The 16,368-nt window shown below is 48.1% G+C and overlaps 1 protein-coding gene across 3 annotated transcripts in view; it reads left to right on the top strand.

Moving 5' to 3' along the window:
* Positions 1-16,368, top strand: part of PRKCA (protein kinase C alpha) — a 374,168-nt gene that overhangs the window by 309,109 nt on the left and 48,691 nt on the right. The window contains exons 9-12 of one of the 3 annotated variants that reach the window (XM_040989543.1): positions 2,187-2,213; positions 2,745-2,818; positions 3,315-3,338; positions 4,566-4,576. The exons of 1 other annotated variant lie outside the window; for it this stretch is intronic. In XM_040989543.1, coding sequence (XP_040845477.1) covers positions 2,187-2,213; positions 2,745-2,818; positions 3,315-3,338; positions 4,566-4,576 — 136 coding nt within the window. Of the gene's footprint in view, positions 1-2,186; positions 2,214-2,651; positions 2,682-2,744; positions 2,819-3,314; positions 3,339-4,565; positions 4,577-16,368 lie in introns of all 3 variants that reach the window. One more of the 3 variants, XM_040989544.1, reaches the window with a different exon arrangement.

The following is a 16,368-nucleotide window of genomic DNA, read 5'->3' as shown; positions in this document are numbered from 1 at the left end:
CTCTTTTCCTCTCCCATTTCTCCCTTTTTTTCTTTTCTTTCAAACATCTCAGCTTGCTTTCAACTTTGTCTTCTGTAAGCACCTGGCTGCAGTTCCATGTCACAACCTCTGATTGTTGTAAACATCACTGGGGAAGGCAGGCTGGTAGTCTTGTCTTCCGTGTTCTGTTGTTCACAAACAGATACATAAAGGTCTCATCTGGACAGCATGAATCCTAAAGACGGTGGATCAAAAAAGTGTTTAAGAACCCTCGTGTTATGGGACCCTGATGCCAAGTGAAAGTGGATGTTAGCAATACTTACCAAGAGGCAGGAGCTATAAGGAAGATAAATGATTCATAGGCCATGTGAACATACGGCAGCTAACCATCGCCTTAGAGTGAGTGAGGCAGCGTGCAGAGGTGGGGTCTGGGGAAAGCCAGTGAAATCAAGCCCAGCCGAATGTGGAGCCTCCATAACTCCGCATTGCTGATTGTGGTTCTGCACAAACACAAGCTCACTTGTTCGAGAGAAGCCGACATTTCAGGTTCTTCTATCATAAACAGGGTTTGACTTCTTATAATGTTGGCAGATAATGAAAACTTAGAACTAGGGGCCCGAACTGTGGCACAGTGGACTCAGCCATGGCAATATGGTGTCAGCACTCCACCCCCACTACCCTGCTTTTGATTTAGCTCCATGTTTATGTGGCTGGGAGGGTAGCAGAGGATGGCCCAAGTTCTCGGGCCCCTGCCACCCATGTTGGAAACCCAGATGGACGTCTAGGCTCCTAACCTAGCCTGACCAAAGCTGTTGAGGCCATTTGGGGAATAAATCAGCAGATGCAAGATCCCTCTGTGTATATGTTTCTCTGTATCTCTTTTAAGCTGTGCCTTGCACATAAACAAAATAAAAATCTTTAAAAGAAAACTCAGGGAGATGGTGTTGTGGCATAGCAGATAAACCATAGCCTATAACACCAGCGTCTCATATGAGTGTGGGTTTATATCCTGACTGCTTCACTTGTAATTGATCTTGATGCTAATGTGCCTGGGAAAAGCTAAGAGGATAGTCCAGGTGATTTGGCTTTTGTTCCAACTCCTTGTTAATGGAAAATCATCATTCCTGGCTCCTGGCTTTGGCTTGGCCCAGCTCTGGCCATTAACAACCATTTGAGGAATGAACCACAGGTTGGAGCATCTCTTTCTCTCTGTCTCCCACTCTATCTCTCTCACTCTTGCTTTTAGCATTCCTGAGGGAGCAGGCGTTTAGCTAGTGGTTAAGATAGCTGCATTCCACAGGGGCGTGCATGGGCTCCATTTGCAGCTCTTAATTCCAGCTGCTGACTTTAGCTTCACAGGCCCTGATGATTGCTCGAGTAACTAGGTTCCTGCCACCCTCATAGGTGACTGGTGGTCCCACAATCACAGTTATCTAGAGCACAAGGTTTAATTCTACATATCTCTCTCTCTCTCTCTCTCTCTCTCTCTCTCTCTCTCTCTCTCTCTCTCTCTCTCTCTCTTTAAAAAAATAAAAGGAAGAAGTGGGAATAGGGGAGAGTGATATAGCATCATTGGCTAAGCCTCTGCCTGTGGTGCCGACAGATCTTTCCTTTGGATGAATCACTCCCCAGATGGCTGCAGTAGCTGGAACTGTGCTGATTCAAAGCCAGGTCTTCCACTGGGGTGCAGGTGTCCCATCGCTTGGACCATCTTCCACTGTTTTCCAAGGTGCATTAGCAAGGGAGCTGACTGGAAGTGAAGCAGCACACACACACCGGATGCTAACGCCTCTACCTGCTATATTGCAGTGCTGGTCTGCCCCGTCTCCTTTCTTGACAGCCCTTCAGCACCCTGGCTTCCCGGTTCATGGTGCCCTGCCCCACTCTTTCATGGCCCCACACCCCAAGGCTGCTGCAAGTTGTTTGAACCTGAGTGCTTAGCTCATTGCAAGCTTTGTTCATCCATAGAACTCTGCAGTGTTTTTGCAGTACACATTTGCCATCAAATTTTTGAAGGACTTTTACATATACATGGATTTCAAAATATTTTACACCAAAATAAAGAGATCTTATTCCACTGCCCGTAAACCTGTTAAAGGTCCCTCCAATTTTAATATAGTGCTGATGTGCAGTTCTGGATCTGTTTCTCACAATTCTCGGCCCACATAAGTGTGTGTTTTTAATTTTTTTTTTAATCTGTGTATTAGAGAGTGAGAGAATGCTCTTATCCTCTGGTTCACTCCCCAAGCACCTGCAATGACTAGGGACTAGAGCCACAGCTGCAGTTGGGAGCCAGGAACTCAATCCAGGTCTCCCACATGGGTGACAGAGAACCAAGTTCTTGAGCCATCGACTGGTGTCTCCCAAGGTGTGCATTAGCAGGAAACTGGAATTTGGAATGGAGGAGCCAGGACACAAAGGCACTCCAGTATGGGCTGTGGATATCCCAAGTGATATCTTAACCACCACACCAAACACTTGACCCAGAAGCGTCAGATGTGACAGCTATCCACAGATGAGAAAATCTCTGTGGGAGCCTGGGAGTGCAGCAAAGTTTACACCACTGGTGCAGAAAACCCAAGCATGCATGCAATGAAGAGGGTGAAAGTAACAGCTTCACTTGGCTTGCATCACTCTCCCTCAGCCCAGCTCAGAACTCAGATGGAGTCTAGGCCTGCAATAGGGAGATGGACAGTGAGAAGGCACAGGATGCTCTGTCAAGGGCTTGCCCAGATGACTGACATGAAGAGAAGAAATGGGGAGAGGGGCCCGGGGATCTCATCAGGATGCCTGGAGCAGCCTCACCTGCAGAATCCTCCTCCAGCTGGCCTACAGACAAGTGCAGAACAAGTGTGTGCCTTGATCTTCTTGTGTGTATGATTACTCAGAGCTATCCCAGCCTCTAGAATGAATAAAGAACCTTTTTCCTGTCAAAGGCCATTTGGCTATTAATAACATCATTTGCAGACCATGCAAGATTATCAGCTTTAACACTAGCCAGTTCTAGATGTATTGGATTTCAAGTCCCACTGCAGTTACCTTGGCAGGGCCAGACCCAGTGGCTTCAGAGGCTTGATACAGCCCACCAGCCAGACAGCAAGGATCAGGAAGGATCTGTTTGCTGTGGGGATTGTGCCAAGGTACAAGAAGCCTGACAGGAACCAGCGTAGCGGTACTGCAGATGGCCTCATGAGTGTGCGTGTGTGTGTGTGTGTGCACGTGCATACATTTGGAGACCACGAATGTGATGAATAAGTAAGATGACCCAGTTACTCCTGCAGTTAAAGTGCCGAAATCAACATATGAGACTGTTGCTAGGTTATGTATAGAAAGAGCAAGCAAGTATTTTTCTCCTCTAGGTGCTATTGTTGAAATTGGATTTTCCAGAAGTGCTTTGTCTTTGACTACTTTATCTAATTCAGGATGTTCTTTTCCAGAAAGGTAGAAAATATATATATATAGTTCTATATATAGTTCACTGGAGACCCTTGGACAAATGGTAGCTATCTGTTGATTTGATCAGGCCTACCAGTTACTATGGAAACCTGAGTGCTTTCAGATGACCTTTTAGATATAAAACAGAAAATCTATGTGCTTAATATGGATTCTGCTCTTTTTTTGTCCCTAAATAACTGACTTAATTACTTTCTAAAATTTGTGGTTTTAAAAGAAAGAATATCTGAGCTGCACATCCATTGAAAAAGAGAACACATTAATGTTTCTACTTCAGCTTTGTCTTAAACCTGAAGAACCGCAAGATTTGGTAGTGGAAGCTGTTGTCACCTGCTCATTAAGTTACCATCAGAGATCCGCTGCCCTTCAGGCAGATAAGCCCTTGAAAAGCCTCTGCAAGGAATAGCTTGCAGTTCTGACTTCTTTGGGGCATGAGGGGAGTGCACTTGTAGGAGAGCGTTGGAAATGTTTTTCAGCTTCTTTTATCCTAGGGAAGTTTTTTTAAGAGACCAAAAGAAGATTGTACATTCCAGCTGTCTGCCCCATCCTAATGCGTGCTCGAAATGATGTGGAGAGTCTTAAGCGGGTGGCCTTGTGGGTGGATGTTGCTGGTTGAAGAGAGAACAAGCCTGATATTAAATGTTAGAAGCAGTTGCCAAGCTTACCAGGCCCTGGTATGCACCAGGAGTTAGCAGAAGTACCAAGGATGTTCCTTTCCACTTTCAGGAATTGGAAGGGCAGGAGACACAGAGCCCTGCCCTTTGGTACAAACATCAACCGGGTGGCAAGTCCTTACTGACTTTAACTCAGGCACCACCGACTGCCCTCCCCAGGAAACACCCTGAGTTAGTGCGACATCACATGTAAACAAGTTGGTGTTTTCCCTTGACCCATAGAGAACCATGATTAACATGGAGGAGTCCCCAGGAAAATTAGTCCCAGGAGTTCTAGACCCCTGGGAGTCCTCATAGAGGAGGTAGCAGCCCATGCCCTGTATACTGACACCTTCAGGCAGGATGGGTGGGCCAGTGACACCTGGGAGGAAGGGAGCTAAGAATGTGGAGTTCCAGGCCTTGCCTGATATTACACTGATCCCACCTGTATTGGCATGCAATTGCCAAGTGATCCTCCAGCCCAGGAAGATGTAAGAAGTATTCAAGAAGACGATGAAACCTCAAAGATGAAGGAAAAACTCAGTCTCCACCATGGTGAGGACAGAGTCCCTCAACATATCATCATTACATTAAACAACCCAAGGTGTGGTGACCCATACTCAACCACCTGTTTTTGCTTAGCCCACAAGCTAAGAGTGGTTGCCATATTTTTAAACAGCTTAAAAGTAATCTAAAAATGGTGAAGCATGCAAATTAGGTGAAATTCAAATTTCAGTGTCCATAAACAGGGTTTTTTTTTTTTTAAATCAACATAGCACATTCACCTGTGTGTATATTACCTGTGGTTGCTCTTGTACTACAGCAGCAGAATTATGGCTATGCAAAAGAGTTTGTGAATCCAAAGTTTCAGCCATGTGCCATCGGTCTTGTGCAGAAAAAGTTAACTGAGCCCTGGCTTCATGAAACAACAGTGTTAGGACTTGGAGGGGACGTTTACTGTCATCTTCATTGATGGGAAAATGGCAGCACAGAAGGGACATACTCTAGCTTGTTGGTGAAGGACCCAGAGCTCCTAGCTAGGACCATGCTTCTCCTTGACTTCTTCTCCCGTCTCTTCCTCCACCCCTCCACAAACCTCCTTTTCTCATCTCAGTACTTCAGTGCCACAGTGGAGAGGAAGCAGAACTTTCTTCTCAGCCCATGGCTTCTCTGCTAAGCAGTAGGTAAATGGATGAGCAGGTATTCAGGTGAGGTGTCAGACTTAGGCCACAAGTCAGTTCTGTGTCCAGTCTCCAGCCATGGACCCTAATCAAGCCTCATTGCTGAAAAGATCTTTGCTTCCCTGATGTGACAATGGCGCACCCAAGGACTCAGGACCATCAAGGTCTCAGGAAATTCAAACTGGCAGCTCCATCCCTGCTCCCCAAAATGAGGGCCAGGATCTGTGACTGCAATGTTCATGGGTGTTATAGTTTGCATAAGTTTGATCTCAGCATTCTGAAACTGTTGTCACATACAAGCAATGGTTGTGTTTTGCAGCTCACCCAGGCAACCCATTGGTGTCCTAGAGCATCATCGCTCTGGCATTCGGTCAGTTCAATGGTTGTCGTGTCTTCAGCACTTAACTGAAGCTGAATGAGTAACACGGGGGCAGTAGTACCACCTCCACATGGAGCAGAGCAACTTTACTTCCTCATAGCCACCCAGGCACCAGACATGCAGCCCAGGACATGATCCCATGGAGCTCTTGTACACGTTGTGAGGGAAGGGACGAGAGAGATGGGTGTCTGGGCTGATTCCCCACATTGACCTTTCCTTTGCTTTGGTTTAATTTTTTCTGCAAATGGGGATCTATGATATCCAAGCATGAAATAGTCTGAATGTTCTTTTTGAGTCCATCTGAACCTAAGAAGACGCCATCCAGAGGCTGGTGGAAAGAAGTGAAGCTGTGCAGCCATGATATGGTAGTACCTCTGCTGAAGGGATTTTGTGCCCAAGTGCAGAGAAGCTGGAGGTGGAGACTTGTCCCTAAAACCTGGCCAGGTGCTCTGAGGGCATCTCAGCCAGTCCAGGAGATCTAGTGCCCAGGGACTGGGATGTCCAATCAGAAAGGAGCAGGGAAAATTGCATCTCCTCCAAGATTTCTGAGCATTAGGATTCCAGTAAGATATCTCTGTTGGTCCCTCCTGATGTGGATTAAGGTCACAGAGCCTTTGGGGCTGGACTAAAATGATTTATATTGAGAACAATTATAAATTTATGATTACTGACTTAAAGAACCGTAGAAGCAGTAAGAGATAACCTATCTGAACCTTGTGAGGAGCTGTAACAAATGATCCAACCACTTTCCTATTTTAGCAGACAAAGCTTTAGAAGTAAAAGAATAACTCTGTTTCCCTTTGATCTCCCCTGTTGAGGTTCAGGGCTGTCAGACACACTCAGTGCATGGAAGTTAGACATGCTCTTGGGTTCACCCCCGAAGGTATCTCACGGGGCCGTGTGAACTCCCATTATTCCTCCCATAGATTTCTTCATGAGAATGGTCTCAGCCGGTTCTCCAGTTACACTTGAGGGACTGTAGTTGCCCAATCACAGTGGGTTTCCTAGAACAATATTGGAAAGACCAAAAGAAGCGGTAAGTGGTTCTGGTCATCTGCCATCCAGTTAACCCACCAAGTTGTGTAATCTTGGGCATTTCAGGATCCAGAGGGGGCCTTCTGGTTCAAATTTGGTTGATAGTATTCATGGCAAGTTTGGTTTTATTCCAGTTGCTTGAAAGATGGCAGTGTGTGAAGCTCTTGGGTATCTCCCTGTGTGTTACCTCGAGCAAATGGGTAAAGCAAATCCTGCAACGTGTGGGTCAGGCACAACCCAGCATGTTCCTGAGAGTAGGAGTGTGTGACCTGAGACCACATCTAGTCACATAAATGCCATGAGGAAGAAGAGAAGAGGGTCCCAGCTCCCATGGCCTGATTCCAGACCTTTCAAACAGCCCCACCAAGGGCTGAATGAGGCCCATGCTGGCGAGGTCCTAGGCAGTACACCTGCCCAAGTTCACTGTCCGGCCTCTCCTCCTCCTGCTGTGTTGTCCTCATTTCTGATTTTTCTCATAGAGCTTGTTTGTCTAAACATAGCCTTTTCCCTTACTAACCTAGCTATTTTTTTTTCCTTTTGGGAGATGTCATATCCACTTCTTGAGGTAGTATGTCTCCTACCCTCTCTTCCACTTGGTCTTGTGCAAAAATACTTGCCTTGATTTTTGTAGCTGCTGACCATTGGCCTCTGAGCATGTCTCCCCTTGTTGAGGATGTAGTGTGCATCCAGGAGTTCTCATCTCATGCTTGCTCATGTCTTAGTCCATCCAGGCCCCTCCAAGTGGCCAGCCCAGCAAGGGAAAAAACACTAATAATTTGTATATCAGTCCCCAAGAGAACTTACCAGACTTCCCTCCTTGTCAAACTAGAATCATTTTAATATTTATCAAGGAACTATTGACTAAAGGTAAATTCATCCTACAATTTATTTTCAGTTTTGTGGATGTGCATATGTACATAGGCATGCAGTTAGGATGGTACACTTAGACTACATGAATGCCTTTACGTGGAATGTATGTGCTGAAACACATCATGGGCTAAAGTCATCGGAGTGTTGCCATCTCCTTGGTGCCTATCTTTATACTTCTTGCTGCGCTGCATTTTTTTTTCTCATTTTAAGTTTTTTGCCAACTCGCTTAATTATTGCAACATCATCAGCCAACTGTTCTATTCACAGACTATCTGGTAGAATTTTGCAAGTTGCATGTGAATTATTTTTAAAACCTGGTCTGTTATTTCTGGTGGCACTGCTGTCTTCTGGGCCACTGATTAGTTGCAGCTGCACTGTCTATGCATTGCCGTGTTAGTGTGACAGCCCTAGGGCATCGCTGTTCGTGGTTGGCATGTCTGCATCCTGTTGTAGAGTCCTGGCTTCAAAGCTTCAATTCCCAATTCAAGCTTCCTGGTAATGCAGACCTTGGGAAGGTAGCAGATGTCTGAATCCCTGCCACTCATGTGGCAGACCTGGGCTTTGGCTGCATCAGGATTTTGAGGGAGAGAACCAGTGGATGGATAGTTGGTCTCTTTGCTTCTTTGCCTCTCAAATAATTCAAGATAAAGCCAGCCATAGATTGTTGCAGTATATTTATATCAGAAAAATCTAGAAAGCATAAACCCTCAAGCTAGAATCCATGCAGAATGTTTTCTTTCCTAAAGGGAGCATCTGCTTAGTATTGACTTTGGAGTTTCTCTTCTCTGGAATGTGGGTGTGCACCCACAGACCGGTCGTCTGAAAAGAACCCAGGAGGTTAGTGGTAAAGGCAGAGAATTATTTCTTGAGGTTTCACAAGTCTTACAGAGAGGGTGACCTTGTCCGTTCGGGGCCCATGATGCCACTGCCATCCTCAGATGTGTGTTCCCAGTCCTGGTTGCATGCCAGGCAGCATGGGCACTTTGGAGGAGCCCCCAGGCAGTTTCTCCCCACTGTCAATGCCTCCCAGAAGCTGTAAGAGGCACCTGTTTATAAACATAGATTCACCAGGCACAGAGGACATCTCTGCTTGGCCGAAATGACCCTGAGCATGACCCAGACCCCTCAGCTATGGCGTGGTGTGCCTGTGCAGTGTGTCATTTGTCATCGTAGACACTGGGAGGAATCACATGAAGAACAGGGCCATATTTCATAGTATGTCACCAAATCGGATGCTGATATAAAAGTCCAGATACAGCTGAAAAGGAAAGTAAAGAGGGGCCACTGTTGGGTGAATATGGGCGCAGCTGGAAGAGATGAGCTGCATGGTCTTACCCCCAGGAGCTCTTGGTATCTCTAGTACAATGAGAAGGTGCTCACCCCTAGGGCTCTCAAGTGACCCTGGGAGCACAACAAAGAGCTAATTTCTCAAAAAAAAAATCAAGGTATTACCATCACTCCACTGAGGACAAGCCAGTGACTCTTGCATAGCAGGGAGGACAGTGGCCACATCAAAACGAGGCTCAGCCTGACCCTCTTCTGAACTCCCTCCTTCGGAAGTCCCTGGTTGAAGGCTTCCTCCACCTTCAAGGTGACTTGGTCTCAGTCACTTTTCTCCTCTTCCTCCTGCAGAGAGAAGGCAAGCTTGTGAATCCATGCTTCAGCCACATGTGTCCTTTGGTGTGGACACAATGAACAAAGCAAGAAAGCCCCTGACCTCAGCAGCCCTTTGTGTCCCTGGGCCTGTGCCTGCTGATAGAGATGGGAAGCCCCCTTCCCCAAAGATCCTCACCTGGACCTCTTCTGCCCTAGAGACCAGCTCTGCTAAACAACCCCTGTCATTGGGCTAGCCATGATCAAGTCCCCTGTGGCCCCAGGACCCCTTACCTCTTCACGAGAAGCCCACAATAACTTTAGCTTAATCTCTGCTCCCTTCCTGGAGGATTGTCACTCTGATACTGCCACCTGCCAGCAACTACCAAGCCCTGCTTTAACTCTCCACCTGCAGGCTGAGTCCATGCCACAGAAGAGGACACTGAGGCCTCGCATTCCAGTCCAATTGTGGTGAACCCCAAATCCCATGCTCATCATCGCTCCTGGCACCCGAAGTTTCCCCATGAGCCCATGGTTCCAAAGTGCCTGGAGAGCAGCCCCCATCCATACAGCTGTGCCAGCCTTGGAAGCAGGTGTCCCAGTGGTTATAATTAAGTCCCTGGCTTTTAAGCACTGGTGTGGTTTTAAAACCATCTCTATGAAGATGGGATGAAATCAACGATTATGGAAATGCCATGCTAAATTTAATGCCCATCAGCTCCACTTTCATAATGCTTGCAGTGATCTGTGAAGACATAAAAGATGCAGATGGAGCCGCCAAATTGATATCCACAGCATTTCAGGGACAGCAAGGTTGCTAGTCCAAGCCTCGACCGCTGGTTGCCTGTCATGCTGCTCATCTTCCCTCCTGAGGAGGGTCCTGGCCAGAAGCCCCCCTCTGGGGGAGTCATGGCTTGGGTTTATGCTTTATCTGTCTCATTGTCACTGACCTCAGGAGCTACCACTCTGCTTATTTTGCCGCACATTTCCTAGTAAGTGGCTTTTGCACTGATTTTTGCCCTCATGGAATTGTCATCATCTTGCATTATTTTCCAGGTTCTTTGTTTCTATCTTAAAGGTAAACTCAGCGACTCTGATCCCCACCCCTTGCAGGAGGGCCTCTCACCTCTGTCACTGCTTCCTTTCCCTTCCTGCCCCATTCTCGAACCTGTGACTCATGGATCTAGTCCTGGAGAGAATGTTTGGTAAGATGCAGAAAACACATCCAGGTCTAGAACTGTGCCTATCTCTCGTGGAGATGCCAAAAACCCACTCCTGGCTTTGGGAGACTCCATGGTTCCAGGGGCCCCATCAGCCTCCGGGTCTTCTTCTCTGGAGGTGAAGCTGGGGTGATTCCCTTTCTGCCTCCTGTTTGTGCCACCTTGCAGCATGAATTGGGCCTTGGCCTCCCTTGATGGTCTAGCCAGGATGCAGCGACTCGAGAAAATCAGTGCCGCAAGAGGGCAGTAAAGATCCATGAATGGAAAATTCACTGACTGGCTGCACGCCACTTGGATCTTGCAGAACTTTCTAAGGAACTTGATGATGAGGTTGAGCTCTAGATTCCCAATCGCACTGTGGCCCCAGGACAAGGCAGGGCCTGTCAGCCCCTGCTGATGGCTCTTTTCGTGTGTACTGTTTGCCTGGCCACAGAGAAGTACCCCATTTCTAAGCAACCTGGCTGTCTGGGAAGCCATTTCCTTTGATTGCCTTGGTGAATTCCCATGGCTCCTGACCCAGCCATAGCCAGCATAGCCCCAAACCCCAGGGCAGCCTGCCTAGCAAGAAGACAAATTGGTTTTAAAACACTCACCAGTGTCCCCAAATACCTGTAACCATATACCACAGCCAGGTCTGTTCACATCCATCTCTCTTCTCAGGTGGGCAGGAGATGCACACGTGCCATAGGCTCCCTTGGAAGACAGCAACTCCCTTTACAGATGGAAAACGTACCGAGAGCCACTTTAGGGGGGACACATGTGTAAGCCTGGGCTCTAGGCAGCTTGGAAGGAGTAGGGAGGGACAGGGCACAGAGCAGGTGAAACAGATCAGCCTTCCAGGCTAACCACCTGACAGGTGGGTGTGCCAGCAGTCAGTGGCCAAACCTAGGAAGCAGGGTGGGGAAGATGGGGGTGGCCGTGGAAAAGACACACCAGTGCTGGCAGCGGCCGATGCATGGTGCGAGAGGAGCCAAGCGCTCTGCTTCGTTTCTCACATCCAGCCAAGTGCGGTGTTGTCGCTGCCACCAGTGTCACTTTCCCCTGTGGAGTATGGCTCGGTCACCATGACAACAGAGGCCTGCTGGCTTCCTGCAAATTCATTTTTTAACAGTGGTAACAGCCCTGCTGGATGTGCTCACAGAAACTATCTCTCATTAAAGAAGAAGAAGGAGGAGGCTGTATTGCCCTTCCCTCATCTGTCTGCTCTGCCGAGTAAGTGCTTAGCTCACTGTGCTATGGGGGCCACAGAACTTCTCTGTCTTGTGAGAGTCAGCAAATCCTACAGCATGGAAGAGATGAGAGAGAGACAGAGACTGGACTTCCTGCAGTGCACTGCAAAGATTCTTGGAGCTGCCCATGTTTTGAGTCAAATTGTACAGCAAGATAAACGGTTTGAGAACGTTGGACAGAGACAAGCACAGCAGCAGCCCAGAGCAGGTGGCAGTGTTCATCACCCTTGTGACTGGGAGACGGCCAGGCTGGTTCCCTTGTTGCAAAGGTGGAGCTGGGTGGGTGGGGCATGGGCTGCCACAGGCGTTTTTGCTCTAGACCTTCACGGGAGAAGTTTGCTGGCCTTTAAAGGTGATGGGAGGAAGAGCCCCAGTTAAAAAAAACCAGGGTTTCTGGACCCAGAACCCGAGGAGGAAAGCTGCCTTAGAGACATGGCCTCATCTCCGTCTCTGTGCCGGCACAGCCTTACTCCCAGTTCCTGTCAAGTTCTCCATGCTGTCACCCTTTTACGAGAGGGCATGGTTAACCATGGTAGAGCCACATAAGGGGACAGTTTCACAGTCCTGTGGGTCCTGTGGTAGAAGACCACTTGTCATAAAGGTAAAAGCCAATTACAAGCTGTGTCATTCTGTGTATATCATGTGAGAGAACATGGAAAGAAAGGCTCAACCGGGCATTCACAATGTTAGCAGAGATTATCTGTGGGTGACAAAAGAAATTATATGCACTTAAGTCTTGCTTTTAACTCATGCATGCCTCTCAGGTTTTCTAAAATGAACATCTATACCCTTTATAACTTAGTGCAGCAGTGGTATAAAAATTATTTATGAGCAATAATTTTCCCAACTTTTTGAAAGGCAGAGAGGTAGAGAAATATCTGCCTGCTGCTTCCCACCTTCAGTGTCAGCAACAGTCAGGCTGGGCCAGGCTGAAACCAAGAGCTGGAACTTGATCCGGGCTCGGGTACTTGGGGCTGTCATATTGGAGTGGACTATAGTTGGAAGCAGAGTAGCTGGGACTTGAACCGGATACCCTGATGGGGCAGGGGTTTCCCAGAGACTTAGGAGGCAGTACTCAATGTTTCCCTTCTCTTTTCTTCTTCTTTTAAGTAAGTCCATTAATTTTAAAATGTCTTGTGAAACTCAGCTGCCTTCCCCATGCACTCATTTACATGTTCTGACCGTGGTGGAGGAGCACCACACTACAGACACTCCAGCCCTGGAGATACTCCCATAACCACTCGGGCTCCTGTGTGCCCTGCAGTGGAGGGAGTGTCAAGGAGAAACAAGCCAACTGGTAGGAAAAAAAATAGGAGTGAGCTCAGACCACAGGGATGGGCTGACAGGACAGAAGGTCAACAGAGCGAGTGGGGGAAGCATGGTGTTAAAACATGGTGGGGGGCCGAGAGAAGGGACCCCAAGAGTACCCTGGAAGCAGACCATGCAGAGGCAGCCGTGTGCTGGCAGGATCCAGAGGTGAGGAATGACTCAGCCAGGGAAAGCTGTGGGCATTTGGTTGACTACAGGAAGGCTCACCAGAAGGCTATCACTCGCCCAGTTAACAAGGAGGAGGCAGGTGTCATGACATGGCTTAGAATAATCCAGCTGTCTGGCTGAGAAAATCCTTAATGGTTCTTCTGCAGTTTTCTGTTTCGGAAACACTTGCTTGACCAGTGCCGTATGTAGTAGGTCCAGTTAAGCATGTGAGTTAGAGGTGAGCTGCTACCTTGGTGCTGGACTGTCCAAGACGTGGCTGTTACTGTAGACCATTCTCCCACATGTGGAGCAGCATGGCAACACTGCTCCTCTCTTTTGTCAGGGCCCAGCAGATAATAAATCCTGAAGGCAGAGCATTTTCATTGTACAGAAAAAAATTTGTATTATAGGAGAAATCCATGGCTAGTCATTTGTCCCTGCAATCGGACATTGCTGCCTTGTCTGCCCTTAGAAGCTTAGAATTAGAACAAAACTTCCATTGCTGTCGAGTTCATCTCAATCCGTACTAGTCGTCTTTGATAAATACACAAATCTAAGCCATATGTTTGATAAAGCTGGGAAATGCTATATTGTTGAACATGTAGGTGCCAAAGAGCCAAGAATGAGCATGTTTAATATATGGCAGGACGTGAAGCCCTCCTTCAGAGGGTTTCCCAGAGGTCCCTGGGAGACATGAGTGCATTCAATCCCAGGCATCCTTCCTGTACATGTATCTCTGGACAGAAACCAGCACCTCTAGGAGGGACTTGCATACTAAAAGGTATCAGAGACAAAGCCGACAGTTGGTGCTAGCACACTTGCTTGTCCTGCTCTCCCACCTACCGTAGCTGGTGTGTGTTCAGACATTGCAGAACGCCACAGCGTGCAGCAAATCCAGGTGCCCCCAACCATTTCCAGGCTGTCCCGTCTCAGCACCTGCAAGCTGTTGAAATTCCCAGAGAAAAAAAATGGCTCCCATTGTGGGTGGATAGTGCATGTTATTTGGTGCAAGCCCTCTCTGGTGAAATCCGCCCCCCCCCCCGAGCTGAACATAAGCACAGCAGCTCATCTGCACTGGGGCTCTGAGTGCAATGGAGCTGCAAATACTCAGGTTCAGCACATGCAACTTCACCTGGGAAGATCTGCTTTGCAAAATGCCACCCCAGAGATCCTGGAATTGTGAACATCCTCGTGGGCTGTGAGCCTTTAGGGCTCTCCAGGACTATCTGTAGTTCCTTTAGTTACTGGTGATTTTTCTGATTCAGGGAGGAGAGGACCATGGCTGGTCTCAAAGCTCTGTGCCGGTGGCAGCACAGAGCCACAGTCCAGTACATGCCACAGACACCACCTGGGGAGAAACCTGAAAATCCTGCATTCCAAGTTGTGGAATCACAGCCAGAAAAGCCTGTGGTGCATTGGTTGGATGAGGAAAGAAAGGAGCTGCAGTGTTTCATGTCCCTTTGTTCTATTTTTCAACATCATAGATCCTGGTGCTCAGGTTGGTTCCCTCTTATCAAAGTTTTTCTTTTTTTTAAGCAAAGTACAGGCAAGGGCTTTTCCTGTAACAGGCTTGGCCCAGCCTTTCAGGAGGGAGGCTCCTTAAAATACTCCAGGTAAACTGCTGGAGCCCAAATCTGTCCCTGCTCCTGTCACCATAACAGAGGGGGAGCCCACTGGTAAGGTCATGCATGCCTCAGCCTCCACAGGCATTGTAAGCTACTGTAGTGCCCCCTCTGCAGCCTCGTGGTCTCTTTGTCCAGTTTCTCTTGCTTGAACACAGCACCTAAGACTGGTGACAAGCAGGAGTTTATTTAGCCCACTGTGGTGAAGTCCAGGAGCATGGCACTGGCATGTGAGCTGCATGGATTCCAGTGAGAGTCCCATCTGGATTCACCTGGGCTAGGAAATAGAAGAGCAAGGAGCAAGGGAGTAGGTGGAAGGAGAGAAGGGGCCAGGCTCCTGCTGCAGCTAACCCACTCCTGCAAGAAAAGCACTCTTCCTTCTGTAAGGACTCTCCCACCATGACCCATCACCCCATCACTCACCAGGGCTGTATAACATTGGCAGCTACCCAACAGCAGGGACCAGCCCTACTCCAAGCACAACACAGGATTTGTGGTCCCTGAATCCACCTGGCCGACTAATGCAAGCTCTTTGTGGTGGCTCATGGAATCCTAGAGGCCTTTGGTCCATGCGTAGGGCTCAGGTGTGTGGCAGGCACCTGAAGGCTAGAGAAAAGTGGGTCTAGTGTCTCCTTCCCCAGGCTAAGCAGAAGAGACCAGAAGGGTGAAGCGTGAGGTGCTTTGGTGAAGGGTGCCATCACAGCTCCTGTGGCACGCCCAGGTGTGCAGTCCTACTTGTTGTGGATCACAGTCAGGGGCTGGGTGCTCAGAGACACCACACTGCACAGCGAACATGAGTAAGTCCCAAATTTGATCCCAATTCTGGGAATACAAATCCAAGGAATATTTTTTAGGATTGTGCTTGAGTTTTCTATCATCAAGGAGTATTCAAGGCAGAAAGGATCTCAAGGATTGTTGAATCTGAAAGGGGTCTTTGAAATGTGTCCCAGTGTTTTAGACCAGCATGTGTCAAAATTAACCATGCACAGGAGACTACTCAAGGATCTTGTTATAAATGCGTATTTTGATTCACAAGGTCTGGAAGGAATTCATTTCGGATAAGCCCCTCCAGCAAAGCTGATGCTGCTGGTACTGTGACCACACTCTGGGTAGCAATGATGTAGACTGCAGGGCTATTGCACCGCAAGAGCTTCCACGGAGAGCTGACTTCATATTGATCTTGGTGTTCCCGGAACCCTGTCCAGGGCATGTCTGACACACAAGGTTCTTGTGAGATGAATGTGCATCACACGAGGCTCCCACAGTTTCAACAGCACACATGTCCTGTGTGAGAGCTGTGTGCCAGGACTCCACTGGGCAACTCAAGAAAATAGAGGAGAACACAGGCAAACAAGTAGCACCCAGCACTGAGTTCTCAACAGGGCCAGGCTCACACTGTCCCACTCACTCACCCTCTACAACAGCCCAGGAGAGTACTAACAAGAATCAACACATGTCTTATAGAGGAAGGGCCAGAGGGCTGGAGAAGAAAAGAAACTCATCCCCAGCCACCAGCCGTTCGTGACCAAGTCAGGAAGCAAGCTCCACTCTCTTGGCTGAGCTATTCTCTGCAGAGTTAATAAAACTCTAAAAAGCGGAGGGGAATCCCGTCTAGGGAAGGGGTGCCGGCAGATGCCAGGGCTTGGCAGCTCATATGGAAGCTCTGGGTCTCCAACTC

The sequence above is a fragment of the Ochotona curzoniae genome, unplaced genomic scaffold (genome assembly GCF_017591425.1).
Source record: "Ochotona curzoniae isolate NIBS_2020 unplaced genomic scaffold, NIBS_Ocur_1.0 contig_523, whole genome shotgun sequence".
NCBI classification, from domain to species: domain Eukaryota; kingdom Metazoa; phylum Chordata; class Mammalia; order Lagomorpha; family Ochotonidae; genus Ochotona; species Ochotona curzoniae.
This window is presented reverse-complemented; position numbering and strand designations above follow the sequence as displayed.